Genomic DNA, 25,219 nt, shown 5'->3' on the forward strand with positions numbered 1-25,219 from the left:
TACCTATCGTTAGAATGGCTCCTTCGAAGAGCGCGAAACGCAAGCGCGACTCAGAGGACGAGATCGAAGACTACGACATACCCGTACCATCCATTGAAGCACAGCCGCCAACGCCAAAAACAGCACAACACAAGCCTTCAGGACAGCTCAACAAGAAATCCAGAAGAGCACCAGGCGTGGCCTCACCACCCACCACCACCTCAGAAGCAGAGGCAGCATCAAGCACACCACATACTCCTCCACGCCAGATAAACAAGAAGCCCCGAACAGCATTCGACACAGCTTCACCCAACACAATCTCCCTCACAGAAGCAGCACCAGACACACCATCGGCCATTGCACGTACCTCTTCTGCCGGCACCAACTTCCACACAACGTTTCCCAGACTCCCACCACCCTCGACCGTCATCCCTCCCCCTATTCCCCAACGCATCGCCGCCAAGATCACGCAGGTTGACCCAAACAAACCAATCATCGTTCTCGAGAACTACAACCGCAGACTGCAATACATGCAAGAGCGGAGAATTCGACATGGGCTGTGGGAGTACGTCCGAAATCGAGCGGCGGCGGAGGGAACCATGAAGCAGGAATGGGAGAAGTCTGTGCTGGTAAGTGAGGGTTGGCCCTCGGGCTACATCTTGGGCAGGGGTGGGAAGAGAGCGATTTGGGGGCAGAATGGGCCGGTTCCAGATGTGCTTCGGGAGGCCAGGAGGCGCGATGCAGGGCCGAGCGAGTTGGTCGATTTGACGGGTAGCGATGGTGAGGGAGTGGTGGGCGACGGTGGCGGAGAAGCCGAAGATGGTGGCGATGATGGCGCCGTCGATGATGACGATGATAATCATATCGCCGATGACGACAGTGTCCATCAAATCGAGGACGAGAGCGTTGAGGATGACATAGAGTAGCTTGAGGGTATCTAACCACAATGAAGGCTCTCGTAAGTTTTCAGACCACATTCGGGCACTTTCATCCATCTACCCCTACCTTGACATGTGTATGCATATCACGTGTAGAGACGATTGTTGTGCCGAACGAGTCGTGTTTGCTGGTGAAATACATGTTGTAACAGTCAAGGTACGAGCTCCAGGCGCCTTGTTGCCTTGCCCTGTGTCGAACTTTGGGAATGATTGCCTTTTGATGTTACCAATCAGACTTGCGGGCGCGTCCCAGTCGTATGGTTGCTCAAGGCAGGTACCGTTCAGCCAAAGCATATAGCAGAGTACCTTAGAGCTCGCTGCCTTGTTGATCCGTGTCCTTTGCCTCGAGCTCCCGCCTCCTTCCCCATCACTCCTTCCCCATCACTCCTCCCCCAAACCGGCCCCAACAAAACCAGAACCAGAACATAGTCACCGCAGCTGAAATCATAATGGCAGGGTTCAAAGACAAACTGCATCAAGACTGGGCCGACACCAAGGACTGGTGGAAGTCACACGCCAGTCCAAAACGCCAAAAATCATCGCAGCAGAAGCCTGACAAGAACAATGACAAGAACAACGACGAGGACGCTGAAGAACTGCAACCATGGCGCGCATTCGACAAACTCCTGCTCCGCTTTCCACACTACTCAGGACCACCATCATTTACCTCGAGCAGCGGCAGTTCGACCGCGTCAGCCAGCAACACGTGCGAAAAGCAAGACGTGCATCCGTACGAGATGGCACTCGACCTGAACAATCCTTACATCCGAAAAGATATCGAAATCAAGCGAAAGCAACGCCTGCACCGGATGGACGAGGCACGGATTATGTGGGAGAACTGCCGTATTGAGTGTAGCCGGCGAGGCTCCAATAACATGACCATGGGCCAGTGGGAAGGCGGCGACCCGGACAGCTGGGCTTTGTGGGAGTTGAGAGAAGCTGCCGAAGCGAAGCGCAGGAGCAGCAACGGCAGCGCCGTGGAGGATGAGGAGGAGTTGGAGATCGACGAGGCAGAGCTCGCGGCTTTGCGTCAGAAGATGGTGGCGAGGAACAAGAGGAGCTGTTTCCAGACCATAAGCCATTCTTGGCAGTTTGACGCGAGGCGGGAAATAGGCGAGGCCAGAGAGGTCAAAGTCGAACATGAGCAGATGATGGCAAGCGCGCCTGCGATGATCGAGGAAGGCACGAGGAAGGTTTCATCAGGTGCTCGATGTTCAAGGGCCGTTGAATCTGCGTCTGCAAGCATGCCTTGATTTTGAAGCGGCGTTGGAGGCAATCGAATGGGGAGCGACTGGTGTGCTGAGCAACATTTAGCAAGTACTTGAGTGTCTGGATAGGAAGCATAATTGAAAACCAGCGAACACCCATGCTGACATTGCCGTAGAGGCTTCCCCAGAAGTTTTGGAAAGATATTAGCATTTACCACGGCGGAGTAAAAGTCGATCATGCAACCATGCAGTCCTTTAAGATTGCCCCGTTCAACGCCGGATCTAGTGATGCGAAGTAGCTGCCACAACAGGCCTCTAGACCGTTCCTGCAATGGTCAATTCACGAATCTCGCTCAGAACCTGCTCTACCCGATTATCCAGATCTCCCCGCGCATATTGTTCCCTCGTATCTGCATCAAGATATTGCTGTACTTGCGCCATTCGTGAGTATGCTTCCGCGCAGAAACGTAACTGAATCTTGACCAACGCCTCGAACGATGGATCCAGGTATGGTACTCGCAAGTCGATAAGTTGCGGCAATTCTGTGAATAGCTGCTCGTTCAGCTGCTCGTATGCCTGTTTCGCAACTTCTGCTTCTCGCTCTGCGCGAGGTAGTTTGGTCACATCTTTGTCGGGCTTCTCAACCAGTTTCTTGACTTTCGAGCGGACCGCATCATAGTCAAGTAGCTTGTTGTTTCGCTTCTTTATGCACTCGTTTATGTCTGGAAAGTAGGCGCAAAAGCGAGATATTGGTTCCAGAACTGTTGTCCTGCGAGCTGTGAGACATAAATCGAGCGCACAACGTTCGCCCTACCTGAATGGTCCGTCGAGTGCTTTGATCGTCTCCGCGTCCAGATCTTCGACCGCTTGCTTGTAAGATCGAGACACACCGTCTCTTGTGCCGGCATCGCCATAGAAGGCATCTATCGTTTCCGCTATCCTCATCTGTGACGCCGTCATGGCTGCAAAGACATATGGTCAGGCCTGCTCATGGAAGTCAAAGGCGCTACTCACCTCGAAGACTGTCGAGATATCCCTTGGCCTCTTTCTGTAACCGGTTCGCCGCCGCCTCCATTGTTCTGTATCGCCTGTGCACTGTCAGAGGAGTCCGTAGACGACATCGTGCACAAATACCGTTCTTCCACTTCGTAGTCCCGGTCTGATGTCCTCTCGACGTGACCGGTCTTCATCATGACCTGGGTCTCGCCCGGTTGACGTTCTTCTTGAAACCCGCCCAACTCATCTCGACGGCTTGCTGGTACCGGAGTGTATTGTGGATAACTCCGTGTAAAGGCTCGTAGGTATTCAGTCCTCTTCACCTTCGGTCAAACAGCGACTACGATGTACTTGAGGCCGCCGGCTGCGCCATGCAGCGTTGCTCCACTAGTCACGTGTCTATCGTTCGGATGACGTAAGGCTTTCGAGCCGCGTCGTCCGCCAAGCTTGAGGTACTTTCACCATGTATCTCTCGTGCTAACGATCATGGCATTTCACATCGCCATGCGATACAGGAGAAAGCGAGCTGACTGAGCCTTTGCGGGCCACTTTGTGGTTGCACGGGCAAAGTACTGCCTTTTGGGGTCTGTATTCGACGATCCATGCATGACTATGCAAGGGCAGAGCATGAGCTCGCATCATCGAGCTACAACTAGTATGCAATCTCAGAAGTCGCCTTGATCATAGGCAACGCATTGACGGGTGAGCTCATGCTCTGCTGAGCAGAACACGAGTCAGATCAGGAGATGCTCGTGATATATCCCCAGTCAGCGAACACAACGACGCTTTGCGTCCTGCAAGAGGCATGAGAAGCAGCAGACGTCACTGAGAAAACTACTAGTACGTCTCCTTGAGCATACTGACGACAGCCTCTTGCAAGATGTTGGACTTGCCTGCGGCTTGCTTCCATACACTTGCGAAGCTGGGGTATGATTGCGTGCTGCGACCGCTTAAACGTAAGGGCGGCATCTTTCGTGCTGTCAGTGTTACTCGATGCAGGGACGAGAGGGCCCGAACCGTGCTCGGAAGAGGCACTGGATGTATATGGCTAGCTTTTTCGAAGTCCAGGCCGCGGTCTATGCCTGTGTGCACTGCACTGAGCGTCGCTTCTGGCCGGTCAAATTTTCTCGTGGACAATGTTAGTCTAATGCGCAATAATAGACAGCATCGTTCTTGCTTCTGTGCAGTCTTGTCTTCGCAATTGCCTCGTTGAACGCTTGCAATTCACCTTGAAGCTAGAAGTTACTACCACCTGCCGTCGGGCCTTCGTCACAAGCATCAGTCAAGCATTTGGCAGTCGCAACTTGGCAATTGGCACTCAGGATAGATTGGTCAGCACACGGAATCTGTGGTTGCGCGACATTCTTCCTTCGTGTCTAAATTTCCTTGCCCGGCAAGACGGTATCACCAGTCTCTTGGGACTTTGTGTTGAAGCACTCCAACTTCCGGCAGTCATCAGTGGGTTTTGTGGCCATCGGCCCACAGCCACACGCCCCTGTGCTGGCCGTACCAGGCCCTACCAAATTCCGACTCTCACACTTTGGAATCAATTTGGGGTGGCTGTCCGTCATCACTGAAGGATAAAGATCGGCCACGGTCGCTCACTTACCCTCGGACCCCACCAAAACCACTTCACTTCATCATTTCGAATACTCATACCGCCACATCTACCATTACTCTGATTGAAGTCGTCAGTCCACCATAGATCATCTTTACTGCCGCTGACTGCGATCTTGCGAACGAAGTCATCGCCTTCTAGGCGCGCGTTACGGGCAGTCCCGGGCATTCCACGCCCACTATCATCACCTATAGCCCTCCTCAAGGACTTCCGCGAATGAATCGACCCACGCCTCCCGCCTCAAAAATCCCTCTACATCCACAGTCGCTACACTGCCTTCTGGGCAATCCGAAGATGACAAGATAACAAATCTGGCAGGTGATACTGCTCACCTGTCAGTCAATGGCAACGATCATGCCAATGGATCCGCCGCCGAAAAGCCTCAGAAGCCGAAGATGACTTCGCGACTGAGTCGCATGTTTTCAAGAACGGATCATAAACATCTCGAGATTGCCAAGGGCAATGTCGAGGCTGAAATGGCCAACGGAGGCCACATCAATGGCACCCAAAGTCCAAGACCCAGTGTCGCACGCATGCCTTCGGTGACCGAAAAGAAGCCCACGCCAGAGAAGCCACGGGACGGCTCCGTAGACCATGGTAACGCGACACCTTCGAAACGCTTCGAACTACTGGACGATGGCACACACACGCACTTTCTGAAGTCCAGCCGCCGGCAAGAGAAACTCAGTGACTTGCTACGCGACATGCTTGGAGCAGGCAAGAAGAAGGAGCACGAGCACGAAGAGAGACAGCTTTCGCTGGTCTCAAACTGGGTAGATCAGCTCAGATCCGAAAAAGATTCGCTCGCTTCAACTGAGAAGAAAGGCGGCCCAAACGCAACAGCGAATCTGGTGGAGAAGTACGGCAAATGCCAGGAAATCGTCGGTCGCGGGGCTTTTGGCATTGTCAGGATCTCACACAAGCAAGACGCTCAAGGCCACGAATTGCTCTATGCTGTCAAGGAGTTCCGACGACGACCTCAGGAGACATCTAAGAAATACCAGAAGCGATTGACGTCGGAATTCTGCATCTCTAGCTCCTTGCGCCATCCGAATGTTATCCACACATTAGACCTGCTACAGGACGCCAAAGGCGACTATTGTGAAGTAATGGAGTACTGCGCTGGAGGCGATCTCTACACGCTTGTGCTTGCCAGTGGCACACTCCAAGTGCTGGAAGCGGACTGCTATTTCAAGCAGCTGATGCGCGGCGTTGAATACATGCACGAGATGGGCGTCGCCCATCGAGATCTCAAGCCAGAAAACCTTCTCCTCACCACTCACGGAGCGCTCAAGATTACTGATTTTGGCAACGGTGAATGTTTTCGCATGGCGTGGGAGAAGGAGGCTCACATGACGGCCGGACTTTGCGGCTCAGCGCCGTACATTGCGCCTGAAGAATACGCTGGCGGCGAGTTCGACCCGCGAGCTGTCGATGTCTGGGCCTGCGGTGTTATTTACATGGCAATGCGGACGGGTAGGCACCTCTGGAGACTGGCTCGGAAGGACGAGGACGAATTCTATGAGCGGTATCTCGAAGGTCGCAGGGATGAGGATGGCTATGCGCCCATTGAAAGCTTGCACAGGGTAAGTCCCAGGAAGATCAGGTTTGGTACAGAGGGAAGACTAACATCGCCTCTTCCTCAGGCTCGCTGTCGCAACGTCATCTACTCCATCCTCGACCCCAATCCAGGTCGCCGCATCACTGCCAGCCAAGTGCTTAAGTCCGAGTGGGGCCGCGAGATCAAGGTCTGCAAAGCTGGCGAGGAGGGCTACTGAGCACGAGCATCGTCTGCGCCGTCTTTTGTGGTTCCCCAGGGCTTGTTAGACGAGTCGGTTCGAGCCGCACATCTCTGCGAGCATTTCCATTGCAACCGCGAGCTACAGGGTGTTTACGTATCACGATGAAGAGCATCATGACCACCATTGCTCGAGTCGAGATTTATTACTACAGATTTTCATGACCGTACCAAGAGTATTCTCTAGAGAACATGCTCTTGCAAATTACGGGCATTTTTGAAACCACGTAGAGCCCTCCCTGGGGTGAACATTTTCGAAATTCTGGTTCATTGATTTTCCTATCGACAACCTGCTCAGAGTCCTCCCCGGCAGGATTTTCCGAAAATCTGGTTGATTATCATCAAATCAACAAAACTCCATCGAAGGCCTCCTTGGGGGTAAAAACGCCATTTCCGTGGTTTACAGCACCAGCACCTATGCAATTCAATTCCACGCATTCACTCGAGACACGTGAATTATGAGGCTACTGCTTCGCCTCCTTCTTCTCCTTCTTACGCTTCTTTCGCTCTGCACGCTCCTCGGGCGTCTCACCCTCATGCTTGCTCTTGCGCTTCTTCGAGTCGGCCTCGCCACTAGCGTCACCATTGATGAGGGTCTTGTCGTCTGCCATATCGACATCGCCCGTAGTGGGGTCGACAGTGGGAGCGTTGAGGACGTCGGCTTTGGATGTTGTTTGGGCGGTGGGCGCGGCTGATGTGCCTGGTGCTCCAGATGCGTTGTAGTCGATGTAGCCGGAGTTCCAGGCGGCAGGGGTCTGCTCGTTCGGACGGCCGTATTTCTAGAAGACTGTCAGGGAGGGCTCTGTGGTGGGCAGGATGGGGAGGATTGGGGAAGGACTTACATCAAGCTTGCCATCAGACTTCATCTTCTTCTTCTCGAGCGCAACGGGACCCATGCCCCAGCGACGGGGATAGAGATCGCGCTCCATGATGACCCGCTTGATCTTTGCCACAACACCGTGATCGCAGGTGGAGAGCTCGACAGTGGACATCTGAGCGTATCCAAGAGCAATAGCCTCGCCCTTGGTGGTCATGAGCACGACTTCCTCGTTGACCTCGATGCCGGACTCGAAGCGCAGCAGCCCGGGAATCATCAGCTTGGCGCCGTATGTGATGGCGTTGACAGCGCTGTCTTTGACGACTACGCGTTTGTATGTCGTGAGGAGGGATTCGAGTGGCGAGATGACCTTGCGGAGGTAGCTTTCATCGCGGTGGTTGTCGTACATCCATTGTGCGTCGAGAACGTCGTGTAGCGTAACCATGCCGGATTCTTCGCTCTTGGCGCCTGAGCGGACACGTCGCAGCTCTTGCATGTGTGCACCGACGCCGAGAAGGAGGCCAAGGTGAACACAGAGGGTTCGGATGTATGTGCCGGCTTCGCAGCTTACCCAGAATACACCAAGGTGGCGGTCGTTGTCGAATTCGACGAGCTTGCTTTCGTAAATAGTTCGAATGCGGAGTTGGCGCTTGACGGCTGAGATGAGGGGAGGGCGTTGGAAGAGAGCTCCGCTGAGAGTTTCGAGGGCACGAGCAAATTGAGCCTCGCCGCCGGGTAACTTGTCGTGGAAGCGGATGACGCAGACATATTCTTTGCCAGCACCTTGTTGTGATTTGACGAGTCGTGTAGCGCGGTCAATGCAGACAATGAGGCAGCCGGTGACTTTGGGATCGAGTGTGCCGCTGTGTCCGGTCTTGTCTACTCGGAGCATGCGTTTGAGCCAGGCGACGACTTCGTGTGATGAGGGGTTGGACGGCTTGTCGAGGTTGATGACGCCGGAGGAAATGTATGACTTGAGATCGCGGTTGTATGGCGTGCAGCCGACGGGGATGGGTGTGAAGTGTGCGGTACGAACGAGGAGGCGGTCGTAGCCTTTTAGCAACAGAGGCCAGTCTTCTGTCGAGATAGCTGGTGTGGCATTTTCTGGCTTGATGCTGTAGTCAGCGCCTTTGAGCGCGACTTCGCCCATCTTAGCCGAACACCCAGTACTCCGAAGACCCGCGCTTGGGCTTCTCGTGTGCTTCCTCGATAGCCTCAGGAACCTCTAGCTTCTCGGTTTTGGCGGGCTGGGATTTGCTGGCGTCTGGGAGAGCTGGGTGGTCGGTGCCGTAGCTGAATTCTTTTGGGCTGCCCTTGCCAGAGTCCTCCCCAGAGTAATCGCCTCGACGGAGTTTGACGACTGCGTATGCAGGTAAGATATACAAAGCTGAAAGATATGCACCCGCAATTTTGAGGATTCGGGAGTCCTTCATGATCTTTTTCTGAACTTATTGGAGATCTGCTATCCAAAAGCCGCTAACGCAATAGGGAGTAGTGTGCTTGATCACGTGAACAAATGTGCAGTTTGAGAAGGTGCAAACATTGAGTTGGGGAAGCCTCTGTGGGTAGTCTTGGCATCCGAAATCATGAAGGGTTAGGGCTACAAGCCATTCACTTCAGACTCATTTCTGTGTTGCCTATTCTCCCTTTATTGCTAGATTTCCTGCTACAGCGCCCTCCCTGGCGTGAGTCTGGGTTTTACCTCTGCAAAGTCATGGACACATAGAACTTGAAGCCAGGAGTCCTCCATTGCAGTTTGCTACTTTCTCTGCATATCGGCGCCATGGATCGATTTTGGGCAGCACCGCCTGTCAGCAGGTTTGTCGAATCATATCCAAGTGTCTTGCATCTTGACTGACATTATACAGGACGATTGTCGCTGCTATGGCCATTCAATCGCTCTTGGTTTACGGCGGCGTACTAAGTGCTGACTGGATCTGGTTCGATCCGAGAAGAATGTTCTTCAAACTACCACCACAAGTCTGGCGTCTGGCGACTTCGTTCCTTCTCACAGGACCTCTCTCGATTTCATTTTCGACCTCTATTTCACCTGGACCTACGGCACCGGCCTAGAGCTGAACTCTCCGCGTTTCAGCCAGCCTGGTAGCTTCTTCGTCTACGTTGTCTTTGTGTGCACCATCATTGCGGTGAGTAGAGCATGATCCTCTCTATCATTTCCTTCGCAAAACCTCGCATATCTGCCCGCTCAGCGTCCTATGGCTGAAGCGGTTCCTGGAGTTGAGGAAGATTACCCCGGCAGCGCATGCTTTCCATCATTCGCAATCAATCAAACGGACTGTGTGTGGTGTCGGCATGGTGGTGGCAAATTCGAGAATAATGGCTTCCGTGACGCATCAATTTGCTGAGGCTGGTTCTAGCTCCTACATTTCTTGACTTCAAGACACTGTATATGGATCGTCTGATCATGCACTGATGTTTCCATACAGGCACTGGCCAGCACCTTTGTCGGCGCCGGGTTCTTCACAGCAGGATTGATGATGGCCTTCATCTACACCTTCGCCCAAGACAATCGTGGCAAAAAAGCACACATCGTCATCGTACAAATACCAGTCGAATACCTCCCATGGGCATCTCTGGCTGTAACGTTGGTCGTTGACGGTCCCTACCGCATGATGATCCAGGTCACGGGCATCCTCGCGGCCCACCTTTACGACTTTCTGACGAGGCTGTACCCGACTTTCCAGGGTGGGCGGAACTACATACAGACTCCAGTGTTTGTCAAGCGATGGTTTGGGGCGGAGAGCAGCGCATTCTCGCATAAGAAGTATGGGACTGCGTTCAGGCCGGGACAAAATTTGCAGACGCCGGCTGCTAGTGGAGCTAGTCGAGGGTGGACGAGCGGGTTTTCTGGTTCGAGCTGGACGGGACGTGGTCAGGGGAGGCGGTTGGGGAGTGATTGAGCGTAACAAAAAACACCCCATTCATCGCCTTCGAACACGACTACTTGACAAAAGAATGATTTTGGTCCCCATGCATTTCTGTTTCATTGCTATACACTGCTCTATATGCTCTTCGCGAGAACCGTCTTGGTCATGTCTTGAGAGTCGTGGTTCCTTTCCTGGTGGCTGGTATTACATTGTTTCTCGTTTCTCGTGCTTCATCTCGCTCGTGTCTATCCAGTTCATCCGAAAAAGAAGCAAAGGCCGCAAAACGATGCCAAAAGATTTCCAGAAGAATCGAAAGCTGCTCAAGCGAACCAGCGACGGTGCTTCTCGCCCATCATGGCGCCAATGCCAACAGCAGCGGTCCCTTCGACAGCGAGAGTAGCTTCGGCTGAGGCCGTAGCGGTAGCGCTAGCAGTCACGTCGGCAACAGCAACGGCAGTGTCGGTAACAGTAGCGGTGTCAACAGCGGCGGTGGTATCGGTGGCTGTGTCGGTGGGATTCGCCACAGTTTGAATTGTAAGAAGGTCAGCTGCAGTCGTATCTGTTGCGGTGGCGGTTGCAGTAGCGTTCAATGCGGCTGTGTCTGTGACAACCGCTGTATCGGTCACCGTGGCAGTGTCAACGAGGGTAGCAGTGTTGACTAGAGTAGCAGTGTCCGTCACCAATGCAGCAGCGTCAGTCACAGTCTCGGTGACGGTGACGGTCACAGCTGCTGCACCGGGCGGGCATTCGGTTGCTACTGCTGCTGCTGCTGGGGGACAGACCAGGGGATCAACACCAGCCATTTGTCCAACCATCTGCATGATTGCTACCAGCGTCTCGTTCTTGCCCATTGCTGCGACATCCGCAGGAGGCAGGACAGCGGCTGCAACCGGTGGGCATTCCAATGCTGCGGGAGGCGCTGCAGCAGCCTCAACGCCCTTGACAGCTTTGGGAGGCTTCGCGGCTTTGTCAGCTGGTGGTGGAGGCGGCGCCGCAGAGGCATCAGCCGGAGGTGGTGGAGGAGCTGCTGCAGTTTCATTGGCTGCTGGCGGCGGAGGCGGAGGCGCCGCACTTGCATCAGCCGGTGGCGGAGGTGGCGCCGCAGTCGCATTGGCTAGCGGTGGAGGAGGCATGCCGCCGGCTGGGGGCCGTGGAGGAGCGGCAGCGTCTGCCTTTCCTGGTCCCTTGCCGCCAGCTTCCGCAGGAGGACCACCGGCCTCACCCTTAGCGCCAGGACCGCCTGGGCCGCCAGCTTCTGCCTTACCACCAGCTGGGGGCGGTGGAGGAGCTGCGACCGCTACATCTGCTGGGAGGATCTCAGCATTCGTGGGAAGACCGTAGACGTTGGAGGCTTGGTAGAGTGCCGCAGAAACGAGTGATAGCCCAGTGCTACTGCCAAAGGGGACAGATCCCACTGCAAGAGCGGGCGCCAGAAGGGCGAGAGCCGAGAAAGACTGTGTTGGCTTCATGTTGAAAGTGTGATTTTGTTGGAAATGGGCAAGACCGGCCTGCGTGAAAGAAACGAATGGGAGCTGTTGTTAACCTGAACTGAAGCTTAACGATTGAAAGGCTGCTATTTGTCGAGGATGAATTGAGAGAATGGCAGGAGGGGACTGTTATATACTGTGTAACCCGCTCGATGCATCAGAGCCATGCTGCTATGGTCTACGAACCTGGTATGTGATATCAAATTCCTGTTACCACTAGTCCACCGGTCGTGGAGCACACTCCCAGTGAGGGATGACTGAGATCCCAGCGACCACATCTGCCGAGGTGATGCATCAAGCACACTTCGACGATGGCCATGATAGACCGAGCATGACTTGCCTCGAGAACGTGGAGGATGTGCCGTCGAGGCGAGCTGCTATTCGTCAACCCTCCTTCGGAAGCGATAGAAGCGAGTCACAGGCTGAGCAAGATCGCTACGCGGCGAAGATTGTGAACAGGGCTCATCGTTGGAGCGTTAGCGGAGCTATGGGCAGTTGAACCAGCGTTGAAACGTGGAAGGAACGAAGAAGATGAAGGATGTTCTTGTCCGAACTCTTGACGTCTCAAGACAGGCGCTTCACGTGACGAGGCGATGCCCGATTCAAGTGCATGCCTGAAATTCTCCGCCTGACTCGCTCAAAGTGGCGTCCTCCGCGTTCTTTTGCCTTGTTCGCCTATTCTTTTTCATACACATCGTGCACCAACTACCTGGCCTCGGCTTCTTGGCCTGACAGAACTGGTCCACAGGCTACTGCGCGTCCTTTCCGATTTGCACGAGGCCTCCACAATGACCGACTCAAAATTTGTCAATCCGCATCGCAGGCCCCTGTACGTTTTCGATCTCCCGCCAGAATTATTGCAAAGCTTGGCCGTGAAGATTGTTGGTGGTAGCGAGCGAGAGGCACTTGACAAGGAACCTGGTCAAATTGATCGACCTGACGTTTCAACCGCTTCTGTCGGACAAGATGGTGTAGCTCAGTCCACATCCTGTTCTCTATGCCAGCTGTCATTTCCAAACGTCCAAGACCAACGACAACATGTCAAGTCCGACCACCATCGGTACAATTTGAAATTGAACCTCAAGGATCTGCCTACCGTCGATGAAGGCACCTTCCTCAAGACTGTCGGAGATCTAGATGAGTCAATATCAGGATCGGATTCCGAAAGCAGCGATGATGAAGGTGGCGTCAATGTCAACGAGCCGACGCTGAGCTCGCTCCTCAAAAAGCAGGCTGAAATATCGTCCGATGGTCAGATCTCAGGTATGAACGTTGGCGGCAAAGCTGTTTCTGGCAATGCACCTATGTACTGGTTTACAAGTCCCAAAATCGAAGGCGACAGTCTCCTCGGTGTCTACAAAGCACTCTTTTCCAACGAGGAGCAAGATGCTGCACCGAAGTCCCTACTCGACGCCTTGAGCAGAAGGCAAGTTCAGCCTATTCACGGTAAGCACAGTGGAAACACTAGCGCCAGTGGCGCTCTCGTAACGAACAAGGTCGATCCCCACTATTTCCTGTGTATGATTGGAGGAGGCCACTTCGCTGCTATGATCGTGTCATTGATCCCTGAAGTGCGCAAAGGACCAGGCGGTGTGGAGGAGCGTCACCCTATCGTTCACGCACACAAGACGTTCCATCGGTATACCACTCGACGGAAACAGGGTGGGTCGCAGTCGGCCAACGACAATGCAAAGGGCAACGCACATTCCGTGGGCTCGTCGATACGTCGGGCAAACGAAGCTGCGCTAGAGGTTGACATCCGCCAAGTCCTGTCAGAATGGCGAGAGCAGATTGACTCTGCTGAGCTGATATTCGTCCGCGCAACGGGCAGTCAAAATCGGCGGATATTGTTTGGGCCATACGACGGACAAGTCCTGACTAGTCGCGACAAGAGGCTTCGAGGGTTTCCTTTCAGCACTCGTCGCGCGACACAGGCCGAACTCCTGAGATCGTTCCAAGAGTTGACCCGTCTCAAGGTGAGCACGGTGGTGGAGGTGATCCCTGAGCCTGCTAAGGTCAAAGCTCCTCCTCCTAAGGCTGTCAAGCCAGTGGTTGAGCGGCCGAAGATCAGCAAGGAAGATGAAGCCGCTCAGCTTCATACAAGCCAGCTAGAAAACTTAGTTCGGCGGTCGAAAGCACCAGCCGTACTGCTCTATCTCAGTAAAAACGAGGTCTCACCCAACTTCAGGTTCTACCCGCCTGCTCAACATCATCATGCGCCCACACCACTGCATCTGGCCGCCTCGACAGGCTCAGCAGCTGTCGTCACAGCCCTCCTGCTCAAAGCCAAGGCTGATCCTGCCATGCAGAACGACGACGGCAAACCACCATACGACCTAGCCGGGGACCATCGAACACGAGATGCTTTCCGAGTCGCCCGCCATGATCTCGGCGAAGATGCCCATGATTGGACCGCCGCTCATGTTCCAGCAGGCATGACTCAGGCCGAAGCAGCTGAACGAGCCGAGGCCGAGAAAACCAGTGGCGCCTCTGCAGAGGCCGAGCGCCGCAAAGCAGATCTAGAGCGCATCAAGCAAGAGGAAGAGCAGCGTGCTGCGTCCAAGATGGAGCGAAAGGGCGGTGCCGGCAAAAGTCTCGGTTCTGCCGCTGAAAAGTCCGGGTCAGAGAAGCGAGAGGAAGAGACGAGGGGTCTGACGCCGGAGATGCGGATGCGGATTGAGCGAGAGCGGAGGGCGCGTGCTGCTGAGGAAAGGATGCGGAAGATGCAGTCCGGGAATTGAGCACGACCTCTTCAAATTTGAACTGCTCGCGACGCATCTTGGAAAATGCTATCTCGACAGACCACTTCGACTTGGTTCACGACTACCGAACCATACCTACTCCGGGAACAGAGGATACTTCCTGACAACATCCAATGCCGTACCCTCGTACTCGTTTTTCAGAGTCTCCTCATGCTTCGCACTCCTAATTTTGATATCACACTCAAAATGCCTCGGCCTCACATTGAAGCCACCCACATAATCCCAAACATCATACTTCACCCCTTCTTTCGGCTGGATGTCAAACCCCCATAACAATCTCGCCAGCGCAATAAACTCATTTCCCATCGCCAGCTCTGCACCGGGACAAATGCGCCTTCCCCACCCAAAACTGCTGTGGCCCCATTTCCCGGGGTGCTGTTTCTCCGGCTTCGCGACGGATGGGAGGTGGCTGCTGATGTAGCTCTTGTCGAGGTAAGGGAGCTTCTTGCTCACGTCGTCAGAGTCGAGAGCGCAGCAGTCGAGGAATCGCAAAGGATTGAACTGTTGAGAGTTTGGATAATACCTCTCGTCGTGGTTGATGGCCCATGTGTTTCCCAGGATGTTGGTCCCCTTCGGGACGTTCCAACCGTTGTATGTGTCCTGTTCTGAGGTTGCGTGAGGTGTTCCGCCCAGCACAGCAACGGGCCGCCAGCGTAGGACTTCCTTGCACAGAGCCCGAAGGTATGGGAGATCCGCCTCGTCAGGAAACGTAGGCATACGTCCATCTCCCACAACCGCGTCCATTTCCGCTTGTGCGGCGCGCAGAGTCTCCGGGTGCGTGACCAACGCAAGGAACGCGGAACACAGCGTCGAGGCGGTCGTATCCGCGCCAGCGCCAAACAGCGAAGCGGGTATGAAGCTCAAGTCGCGGTCGGAGAGCAGCTGGAACTCCTCAGGCTTGCTTTGTCTTCGCTCCAGCAGACTCTTACACAGGCTCGGGGCCAATTTCTCTGCCTTCTCCTCATCAGCCAACCCATTCTCGATCAGCTTCATGAGCCGCATATTCGTGCCCGACTCAATGGCCGCATTGCGCTTGACGTCTTTTTTCCACGGTGCAAGCCACAGCGGCATGTGCCTGAGCACCGGAAACGACTCGGCAAGATACTTTCCCGGCACATTCAGACTCGAAGCGTAGTGCATAATGGCCAACCTCTCCCGGACCACAGGACTGTTGATGCTGTCAACTCGATGGCCATACGCGATACTGAACACGATCGACGCCGTCATCCAGTCCAAAAGCCCCTCCCAGTCATTTGGCCGACTCAGCAATTGGTAACACATGCGGCACGCCTCCGCCTCCTGAATCGTCTGGTACTGCGTCAACGCCCGCGGCGTAAGCGCCGAATGCAGCAGCTTGCGACGGGTCGACCATTCTTTGCCATAAGGTTGGACCAGAATGGAGGCATTTTCCCAGTACACTTCACCCATGACGACGAAGCGTGGTCGCGATGAATACTTCTGGGAGCGCTTCTCCATAAGTTCGACCGCGATGTGCGGGTCGGAGATGATGATGGTTGGCCGCCGGCCCAACCATATCGTAAAAACACCGCCATAGACCTTCGACCATTCTTGGAATTTGATCCAGGGGTACTGAGCGGGGATTTGGTGGCGATTGCCGGTGAGGAAGTTGGGTGGGGGGCCGGGTGGGAGACGTTTGCGGAGGAGGTAGTCATGGATGGCGATGGCGAGGACGGGAAGAGTGATAATAGGAGCGAGCCACCATAGTAGGGTTAAAACTGTTGGGAAAGCCATGATGGAACGAATGGTTAGGACAATGTTGGTGTTGGTAGATGTCTTGCGTCAGGCCGGTTGACACATCGAGAAGTTCCTGGCTTGTGCGAATATATTCGTCGTTGCTGCGTCTTCTTTTCCTTCAGAAATTGAGACGGATGTCGCCTGGTTGGCTGCACGTCGACTGCTATTGATATACAAGAACGTGAACAATCAGGCATGGTGACGAGTATATTTGCTGTATAGTCGGGTCCATGAACGATTTGCCCTGTGCCGAACACCCTGTTGCGGGGATGGTGGGTGAATTCCCCTCCACAGTCCTCTAGCAATGGCGTCTTCTAGGTTTGACAGAAGATTGATGTGGGATCAATCCCCATGAAACTGATGACTTTCATTCGCTGTAGCTATGCCACCGGCATGGACTGCGGAGAGGTGCCGGACTGAAAGATCCAGGCTTGGTGACCTGGACCGCGTCGCTTGCATCTTTCCGAGATCTCTTAGCCCGTCGTCTGTTCAAGGTTGCATATGGCTCGGCGCTCCAGAGCGCCGAACGACTTAAGACACAACATGACCTCTTGAGAGTACTCGCTCTCAGCGTTTTACAGACTCGGACTTGCACCGGAACGGCCTGGAGATATATCAGTCAGCCAAGAATCAGCGAAATAATCAAGCATGGGAGACGCCAGTCAAGCAATCGAGATGCCCCAACGCCAATACGCTCGCCTCTCTCCCTCGGGAATCAGCGTGATCATAGTCGCGCCGGCTTCGGTGGCCTCTGCGCCGCCATCGAATGTGATCGAAAAGGCCATCATGTCATCCTATTGGAGAAGACTTCCCAATTGAAACCCCTCGGCGACATCATTAGCTTTGCCTCCAACTCAGGCCGGATCTTCGAGAGGTGGGAAGGTGTGGTGGAAGACTTGGATCCCATCATTCACAAATCCGAGGGTCTCAACTTCCACACATGGGATGGCGAGTTTCTTACCAGGCAGGTATGGGATTCTGAGAAGACTTATGGGCGGAAAATCAATGGTCATCGGGCGGAGATCCACGAGAAGGTGTATCTTCATGCCAAAGCGAGGGGAATTGATATCCGCTTTGGGCAGACCGTTACTGATTACTTTGAGACGGATGACGAGGCGGGAGTGGTATGTAACGGGGAGAGGTTGACAGCAGACTGCGTTGTGTCCGCAGAGGGCGTCAAGAGCAAAGGCAGGAAGATCGTCTTGGGCTTCGAGGACCGACCAAAGCCATCAGGCTATGCTGTCTATCGAGCATGGATGAAGACGGATGAGCTCGCAAAGAAGTCATCGACGAAGTGGTTCTGCCACGGCGATACCCACAATGGGTGGATGGGCGAGGACAAGCATTTCCTCGTGGCGTCGATTAAGGGCGGGTCCGAACTGTCTTGGGTGTTGACGCACAAGGATGATGGCGACATCGACGAGGACTGGACGTTTCCTGGAAAGAAGGAGGATGTGATCAAGAACATCGCATCCTGGGATCCAGCTCTGCACGACCTCGTTAATGCTACACCGCCAGACAAATTGCACGATTACAAGCTCGTCTTCCGGGATCCTCTGCCGACATTCATATCGCCTAAAGCACGGATAGCGCTGATCGGAGATGCAGGTAAGTTGCTTCCCTTGTATCCTGTGAAAGATGAACTGCTGTCAGCCCTGGCAAGGGAGAGAGTCTTTCGCCACGCACACGGCCATATCAGAAGAATTCTAACGTATTTGCAGCTCACCCTTTCCTACCAACATCAATCCAAGGCGCCAGCCAAAGCATGGAAGACGGAGTAGCATTAGCCATCACTCTAGAGCGAAGCGGCAAAGGAAAAGTCCAGCAGGCGATCCGAGCATATGAAACCATTCGATACGAGAGAGTACATCGCGCACAAATGACAGGCGTGTCGACGCGGGAACAGTGGCACAAGGCGGACTGGGAGAAGATACGAAGCAGTAAGTCTCTCCTAGCACAGCTCCCAGCTCCCAGCTCATGGAATGCCGATGCTAAGCTGACACCAACAATGCAGATCCGAAGTCGTTGCATCTGAAGCGGGAGTCTTGGCTGCTAGACTTTGACCAGGAGGCCCATACGTATGCAGTTTTCGATGAGACGGTTGCTAAGCTCAATGCTGAAGAAGCGGCGAGGCAAGCGGATAGTAGCGCGCCTGCGCCTGCCGTTGAGGCACCTGCGATATCTGCAGCTCCCGCGATCGCACAAACAGAGCTGGTTGGCATGGGCCAGGCCTGAAGTCGGCAGTCGCGGTACAGCGGACACGCCACATGTCGGAAGCAACTCAGTCGTCGCTGCATCTTGCCGTCCATCTTGTGACTTCCAAGATTTATGCCTTCGACAAGTCAGTGCAGGCACATCTGCGACGACTTTTGGTTCTTCGCAAGTAGATAACATTCTCCATCCACGTTTTCTCATTTCTTGACGTAGGTACATACGCTATTCTGCGCCGACTTGTAAACGCTGAGAATACCGAAAGCAGTTTGAAACTCCTATTTTCATGATATTCACATAGTTTCACCCTCCTATGACCGGAACGTCGTCAATCAAGTTGTCGATCATCAGGCAAAAGCGTCCAGCATCTTGTCCCACGCATCAGTCCGATTGAAGGCATGATTGACACTAAGTCTCTTGTCCCCATTCTCATGTTCGTGTTCAGCAGTCGCACTCTTCGGCAAAAGCGAAAATATCCCGCTCGTTTCGATCACATTTTCAGTCGCTCTTCTACCGGCTTCGGCGGCATCCACATTTTCTTTGTTGTCATCGTTGTCAGCATCATCCACACCAGCCAGCAAGTTGGTCTGCGAGAGCCCTGCGATACGCAGATAGCCCTTCGTCCTCAAGACGACACCATCATTCTGCTTGACGCCCAAGAGCAAGTCTGGCGTGCTCCCACCCATCGACGCAGCCGACAAAAACCCATCTTCTTCCTCACTCAGGACCTCGCGCTTTATGGTTCGCGGGACAGGAGGTGGACGGTGAAGCTGAACCATTGGCGAGGCCGACACGTCCTTGCTCTTCCGCCCAGATCGGAAGCTCCGCATCGACAATGTCCCCCTTGACTTGGGCCGAGCTGCATCCGCAAATGTGGGCGCAGCTGCAGAAGCAGATATCGTTTTGGTGTGGTGACTCTTTTTGCTTGCCGTTCTCAAGGGCGTGACTGGCTCAGGCTCAAGGTCATACTCTCTTGGATCTGTCATGCTGCCCTCCTTGCTCCTCGAGCCATGTTCGTCAGTGGCAGCCTGTCTTTTGCTACCATCTCCGGCGGCGAGCTTCGCACTTGATGCGGTACTCATGCCACTGAGCTGAGTCGTGGCACTCAAGCTACTGACGCCGCTGACAGGGCGTTGATCTTTGATCGAGGGACCGTGACCACGCTCTCGTACGATGGCGTCCAAAGCTGCAGAAGCGGCATCCAAGTTCGCCTTTGACGACGATGTGGAATGCGTATGAGTGTGCACGTACGGCCCACGACCATCGCGAGGGGCTCCAGCAGCACGACTCGGACTACCGAGAGCACTGGCTGTTGTCGTCAAGCCTAAGCCACGAGCAGTGAGACTGGTACCAGCGGAGCCACCGGCTCCCGACGCCTCAGGACCTGACAAACCATCATCTGCAGCAACTCTCAGGCCCCTTACCCTTTCCATCGGTGCCATGATCCTCTTCATCTTTCTCACCTCCTCCTTCAGCCTCGCCAGTTCCCTCTCCTGCGCGAACAGCATGTCATATTTCTCCTCCAGATCGTCAGACAGCAGCTGGAAGGTGTGGATGTCATTGCTATTCCACCTTCTGCGCAACTTCTTCTTTGACGGCGGCGGCGCAACAGGCCCAGAGCTGCTGTTTGAGAGGGTGTGGGAGTGAGAATGCGAGAGCAAGGGTGCTTGTGCTTCGTCCTCAGACGAGGATTGGGCAGGGGATGAGTTGAGTGAGGCGTATGTATCGACAGACGTGCGTCGATGCATGCCAGGACGATTCGTTCTCAGGTAGTGTCGATAACTCTGACGCGAGGCAGCACCCGATCGCCTCGAGGCGCGAGAGTGTGTTGAGCGGATGCTTGTCTTCTTCGAGGCGGGGCTGACTGCCCTGTCTTTGCCGTTCCTGCTGATCACAACTTCATCGCGAGTGCGATTAGGCGAGTCGGCTGATGCGTCGAAGCCGTCGTCATACATATCACCATGCTCGTCGATCCGGGATGGCAAAGGCACATACCCAGCGGTCCGCGTACGACTACCATGCATACCTAAGGACCCAACCGCACACCGCAACGACGACTTCGCGGGACTACCTTCTCGACTGGAGACCACGCTCACCGGCTCCGGGCTGATCGCCCCAGCACGGAAGTTGCCAGTCACAGGATTCGTATCCACCATGACGAGAATCTGGCTGGTGGACAGCAACTGCTTCGGCGGTCCATGCAACAATGCCGATGAGCTTGAAGCACCAGTCGGAAGTCTCGGCATAGCAGGCCGATAGCTGTACCGCGAGCTTGCCTTTGAACTCTGCCTGGCATGCGACGGATGTCTTGGGCGGCTCTGTGTTCGCTTCGAGGTCGCACTGACGCTGTGGTGGGATTCCGAGGCGCGACTTCCAGGACGTGAGGCAGGGACTTGCGGAAATTGATCGAGCTGGTCGATTGATGGCTGCTCGCGCAGGTGTGGCAACAGTGGCGGGAGAGGTGGCAGCGGCGCGTCTGGGCCGTCGTCGTAAGCTTTGGTGGTTGAAGCAGCCTTTGCAGGTGACGTCCTCATCAGAGCAGTAGCGCTAGCATCAGCCACCGGATGCAGCGGAGGCGTGCTGAAAGCGACATCGTGTTCGTCGCCACCGGTATCGTCCTCCGTCTCTTCGCTAATTCGTCTGGGCTCGTGAAGGTGGTGGCGGGAGGAGGTCTCGGCTTTGTAGCGCCGTTTGAGCTGCTTGATGCGTTCGTCCCGGAAGGATGTTTTGTCGTGGCGTACGTATCGTGGCTTGGAAAGGGTCGAGAGGTCTGAGAGATGTGAGGCTTGGCTGTATAGAGAGGAGGCTGCTGGGCTCAGCTGCGGCTTTTCGATGAGGGTGGATGCGACTGTGGTCATTGCTGCTGAAGAGGCTTTGATCGATAGCGGCTTGATATTGCTCATGGGGACTTCCGTTGTCGGAGTGTTTTCGGCGGGCTCTGACGTGGAATGGCGCGTCTGGTCAGACACCTTGCTGTTCCTCTGCCCATCCCCCAATCTAGAGCTGATGTCGCTTGCGTCCTCCGAGGGCAGGTCCGGCAGCGGCCGCTCAGGTGGCAGACCTGGATCGCGGAGCTTCTTGTTCAATCCGATGCCAGTCCTTTGCTTTAGCCGGGATACTAGTGATGGTGAGACCTTTCGCTCTTCTTGGAGCGGCTGTTGACGAGGCTGCTGCTCCTGCTGCTCCTCCTGATGATGATGCGGCAAGTTCGTCTCAATCTCAATCAGCGTGAGCGTGTCCCTGCTGATTGCACCACCTGGTCCGCGGTTTCGGCGGGTGCCGTCGTCGATGGTAGATGCATTCGAGGCAAGGCGTTGGGGGACGCGTGTCATTGTGTGTTGAGGGACAGCAAGTTGTTGATTGGAAGATCCGACCTGGTCACTGTCGACATGATCGGTGGTTACAGCAGCAGCACTGTCGCGGAGGCTATTGAGGATCGGAGTGACAGCACCGGGTTTGGTCATTGAAACAACAGTCGCCAGACGTGCAGCACCCTTACTGGAGACGCGCTCTGGTGGCGGGAGAGGCGGGCCGAATGTGTCGGAGCGTTTGGTGTTTAGTTGTTGTTGTTGTTGTTGCTTCTGCATTCGCTGCTGCGTTCTGCTTAGGGTCTGAGACTCATCGTTCGCCCATCTGCGAGGCTTGGGGGTTGGTCGTGACACCATCAGCACCGCCTGCCGCGGCGGCGGTACCCTGCTTCGACGCATCCGTTGGCGACCTCGATACGGGCACCGAAGGGCTAATGAAATCCTTTTCAAAGTTCGAGTTGCTCAGCATCTCCTCACACTCTTCTGAGAAGCGCTTGGCTTTCTCGGGGTCGTGGAGGGATGGGACTGGCGAGGCGGGTCGCGCTGAAGGTCGTTGTGACTCCTCGACAGCAGGAATGTCTGTCGGGGCGGAAGCGGCAACACTATTGTGCACAGCTGGTGTGCGAAGCCGCTTGAAGGGCGAAGGCGTGCGACGGCGATGGGGCTGAGGAGGAGAGCGCGGTCTTCGCGCTACTGCCGTACTTCCGCCCACTCCAGCGGCGCGCTTACGTAGATCACTCATTGCTCGCTTTCGTGGTAGCTGTGAGGAGCGGGATGTTGATGCCCTGATGCCAACAGTAGCAGGCCCGCCTACTGTGATGCCGCCATTGTCAATAGTGGCTCGAGGGTCGCCAGAAGATTTCCGCTTATGCTGACGATGGTGTTTCGTCGTGCCCGTAGAGCGATGCAGCGTGAGCTTCCGGAATACATTACCAGTAGACGACGACGAGGAGCGGCCCGCGCGGGAAGCGCGAACGAGCTGCCATGTGCTAGGCAAGGAGAGGGGCCGGCAGAGACCTTGGCTTTGGGCCGCTGCGCTGGTGGCAATTGAGGCGGTGTCGTCGTGTGGTTTCCGTGGTGAGTCGGAAGGTTGCTGACCTTGCTCGCCTGGTGACTGTTGAGGCTGTATCTGTTGTTGGGGCTGGGCGGTAGAGACTGCCTCGCGCAGAGTGACGATCTCCCGAGACTGAGAGAAGGCTGCTGCGCCGGCTTCTGCCGGCGTGAGGACGGGCACAGGTGGTTGCGTGTCAGACGGCATCGCAGCGGCGTGCTTCCAGATCGCGCGCTGCTGCTCGAAGGAGGCCTCGCGGAGAGTCATGGGCCGATCCTCTTCGGAGATGACTCGTTCGTGACCCGGCTGGCCTTGTGATCTTGGCCGGGATGTGGATGAAGGCGAAGGATCGCCGCACATGTATGTGCGTGCCCAGCGCTTAGATTGCCTGAATGGTGGGAGTTTAGGAACGGTCGACTGGGGAACAGGTGGTGGACTGGGTTCTCGTTGCTGAGCATCTGCTACTCCAGCTGCGGTCGATGGACGCGAACGCATAGGCTGGTGCTGCTGAAGCTCAACTGGCCGAGAAAGGTCAATAGCACTCATCTTCGGGATACTTGGCAGCAAAGATCCAACGCTATTCACCGATCGGATCCCACGTTGATGACCATTCGAAGTCGCTGGGCCAGCAAAGTAATGATTGACGCTGCCACCATATGTACTCAGCGGCTCCATGCTGGCTGACTTGGTTGGCGTCAATCCCGCTGTCGTCGAGACGGACTCAACGTCGAGCGTTCGAGTGATGGTGATGCTTTTCCGGCCGTGAGGCGCATTTGCTGCGTCTGCTTCTCCCTCAGACGACAAAGAGGATACTTCTGTGTCGATGTTGTTATTGTAGTTGCTGGCGGATTGGTAGACTGAAGATGGCGATGGTGGAGTGAGGTCTGATGAAGAAGGCGGCGGCATTAAACCTCCTGCTGCTAGATGTGATGTTGCGTCAGGTTGCTGCTGTTGTGCTGCTGATGCTGATGACTGGTCAGGCACCATCCTGATACTCGAGATCGCCGTCGCTGGTGCGACGGTGGCGGAACTGCCGCTGTCGTTCATTGTGATCGCCGTCGCCGTTGTCGTTGCTGTCATCCCTTGTAGCTTACGACAGCGCACGGGTCCAAAGCAAGCTTTGTAGTCAGGAATGTTGGGGCAGCTGCGTCAATAGACGGTCAGTGCGAAGCCTGCGACGCGGCGGGGATTTTCTGGTACATTCCTGAGGTAGGAAGCATAAGTATTGGAGGGCGAGAAGGGCAACCTGGGGAAAAGGGAAGCGAAGGGATGGTCGAGAGCTTCGAAAGCTCTCTCCCTTCCTTTCGGCCACCCCTTTAGAGCGTTATCGGGGTTGATCTTCTATTGTGAGCTTTGATGGGCTGTCAGTGTCAGGTCCACATTGAGACGATCAAACGTGTAGATAGAGCTCGCAGAAAGGCAGGTGGAAAGTAAGGGACGGCGGTCACGGCGCTGAGTCGAAGTATAAGGACTTCTGACTTGCATTTGACATATGCAGTTGCACACAAAACGGTTTCGCATTTGGTGGTGGCGAAAGGAAGGACTCGAGTCTGATACGAGCACACATTCATAAGCGTGGACGTGCCGCAGGCTTCTGTCAAAGAGCAGAGCCATGACTTCCACAACAGAATTGGTCTGGTCGAGTCAGTAACAGTAGGCTCTTGCCTCGCTACCGTCACTTGCTGCTCCTACCTTTACAGATCACACGCTCACACCATGATTATCGGATACATGATGAGAAATCGCCGCCTCTGCCAGCCACGATTTTCACGCCCGCGATATTCCCCCTTGCGTCAGGCAAGGCTTTCGCAGCTGTCGAGCAAGGGAGATGTCGATCCGGCCAATGAAGAACCGAAAGCGAGGATGGACGACGGGCGGGGAAGCGAAGCTAATGTAAGTCATTGAGATATATACAAGGTACTTGTAGTGTCAAGAGATGATATTTCGGATGAGACGTTTCTGGCAGCTGTCAACCTCGAGTTCTGCTATTGGGGGCGTGAATTTGCTGCAGCGTGGCTTGGGCGATACAGAGATGTGATCTTGTGATACATCAGATTTGTACCCTTTGATCAGGTCTGCTTGATGCATGTGAGAAGCCTCTCTCGAGCAGCGATAACATAGCATTGCTGGTGATGGGATTCAGAGCTCGAATCTCGGATCTTTTGGAGCGTTATGAAGATGGGGAGAAGGTTCAACGGGTCATGTTCATGCTGTAAGCTTTTTCGGCTCGTCTCTTCGCTTGCGCGCCGAGCTGGAAGGCACGGACCAGCACGGAAATGATTCTGTCAGACTTTTCTGACAGTCGCGTCTGCTGCCGAAATGGCGCAAGAAACGCTAAATCTTTCTCGTCAGACGCAGAAAGCAAACCCCTGCTTCTACTGCATTGTACCTATGCGCCTATAC

At 54.8% G+C, this 25,219-nt stretch overlaps 10 protein-coding genes across 10 annotated transcripts; 5 read left to right on the forward strand and 5 right to left on the reverse strand.

The window, feature by feature from the left end:
* Positions 1 to 14: 14 nt before the first annotated feature.
* Positions 15 to 2,170, forward strand: AB675_9143 (uncharacterized protein; the record flags this gene model as incomplete). The annotated part of the gene is made up of 2 exons (XM_018149654.1): positions 15 to 608; positions 1,334 to 2,170. The coding sequence occupies 2 exons, from the start codon at positions 15 to 17 to the stop codon at positions 2,168 to 2,170; spliced, it is 1,431 nt and encodes a 476-aa protein (XP_018001646.1).
* A 270-nt stretch (positions 2,171 to 2,440) lies between these two features.
* On the reverse strand, positions 2,441 to 3,315 carry AB675_9144 (Protein hob3; the record flags this gene model as incomplete). Its single annotated transcript, XM_018149655.1, has 4 exons — positions 2,441 to 2,894; positions 2,940 to 3,087; positions 3,140 to 3,213; positions 3,260 to 3,315. The coding sequence occupies 4 exons, from the start codon at positions 3,313 to 3,315 to the stop codon at positions 2,441 to 2,443; spliced, it is 732 nt and encodes a 243-aa protein (XP_018001593.1).
* Positions 3,316 to 5,134: 1,819 nt separating this feature from the next.
* AB675_9145 (Serine/threonine-protein kinase hal4) lies at positions 5,135 to 6,517 on the forward strand (the record flags this gene model as incomplete). The annotated part of the gene is made up of 2 exons (XM_018149656.1): positions 5,135 to 6,325; positions 6,386 to 6,517. 2 exons carry the CDS (start codon positions 5,135 to 5,137, stop codon positions 6,515 to 6,517), a joined length of 1,323 nt encoding a protein of 440 aa, XP_018001581.1.
* Positions 6,518 to 7,001: 484 nt separating this feature from the next.
* AB675_9146 (Centromere/microtubule-binding protein cbf5) lies at positions 7,002 to 8,787 on the reverse strand (the record flags this gene model as incomplete). The annotated part of the gene is made up of 3 exons (XM_018149657.1): positions 7,002 to 7,316; positions 7,380 to 8,469; positions 8,516 to 8,787. 3 exons carry the CDS (start codon positions 8,785 to 8,787, stop codon positions 7,002 to 7,004), a joined length of 1,677 nt encoding a protein of 558 aa, XP_018001618.1.
* A 350-nt stretch (positions 8,788 to 9,137) lies between these two features.
* AB675_9147 (Derlin-1) lies at positions 9,138 to 10,275 on the forward strand (the record flags this gene model as incomplete). Its single annotated transcript, XM_018149658.1, has 4 exons — positions 9,138 to 9,172; positions 9,223 to 9,312; positions 9,369 to 9,501; positions 9,802 to 10,275. 4 exons carry the CDS (start codon positions 9,138 to 9,140, stop codon positions 10,273 to 10,275), a joined length of 732 nt encoding a protein of 243 aa, XP_018001533.1.
* A 2,242-nt stretch (positions 10,276 to 12,517) lies between these two features.
* Positions 12,518 to 14,470, forward strand: AB675_9149 (uncharacterized protein; the record flags this gene model as incomplete). The annotated part of the gene is made up of 1 exon (XM_018149659.1): positions 12,518 to 14,470. The coding sequence occupies one exon, from the start codon at positions 12,518 to 12,520 to the stop codon at positions 14,468 to 14,470; it is 1,953 nt and encodes a 650-aa protein (XP_018001472.1).
* A 96-nt stretch (positions 14,471 to 14,566) lies between these two features.
* Positions 14,567 to 16,243, reverse strand: AB675_9150 (Fumitremorgin C synthase; the record flags this gene model as incomplete). The annotated part of the gene is made up of 1 exon (XM_018149661.1): positions 14,567 to 16,243. The coding sequence occupies one exon, from the start codon at positions 16,241 to 16,243 to the stop codon at positions 14,567 to 14,569; it is 1,677 nt and encodes a 558-aa protein (XP_018001642.1).
* Positions 16,244 to 16,894: 651 nt separating this feature from the next.
* On the forward strand, positions 16,895 to 18,481 carry AB675_9151 (6-hydroxynicotinate 3-monooxygenase; the record flags this gene model as incomplete). The annotated part of the gene is made up of 4 exons (XM_018149662.1): positions 16,895 to 17,034; positions 17,088 to 17,854; positions 17,968 to 18,186; positions 18,261 to 18,481. The coding sequence occupies 4 exons, from the start codon at positions 16,895 to 16,897 to the stop codon at positions 18,479 to 18,481; spliced, it is 1,347 nt and encodes a 448-aa protein (XP_018001479.1).
* A 323-nt stretch (positions 18,482 to 18,804) lies between these two features.
* Positions 18,805 to 22,044, reverse strand: AB675_9152 (uncharacterized protein; the record flags this gene model as incomplete). The annotated part of the gene is made up of 1 exon (XM_018149663.1): positions 18,805 to 22,044. The coding sequence occupies one exon, from the start codon at positions 22,042 to 22,044 to the stop codon at positions 18,805 to 18,807; it is 3,240 nt and encodes a 1,079-aa protein (XP_018001374.1).
* Positions 22,045 to 22,075: 31 nt separating this feature from the next.
* AB675_9153 (uncharacterized protein) lies at positions 22,076 to 23,863 on the reverse strand (the record flags this gene model as incomplete). Its single annotated transcript, XM_018149664.1, has 1 exon — positions 22,076 to 23,863. The coding sequence occupies one exon, from the start codon at positions 23,861 to 23,863 to the stop codon at positions 22,076 to 22,078; it is 1,788 nt and encodes a 595-aa protein (XP_018001516.1).
* Between the last annotated feature and the right edge of the window lie 1,356 nt (positions 23,864 to 25,219).

The sequence above is a fragment of the Cyphellophora attinorum genome (genome assembly GCF_001299255.1).
Source record: "Cyphellophora attinorum strain CBS 131958 chromosome Unknown Contig9, whole genome shotgun sequence".
NCBI lineage: Eukaryota > Fungi > Ascomycota > Eurotiomycetes > Chaetothyriales > Cyphellophoraceae > Cyphellophora > Cyphellophora attinorum.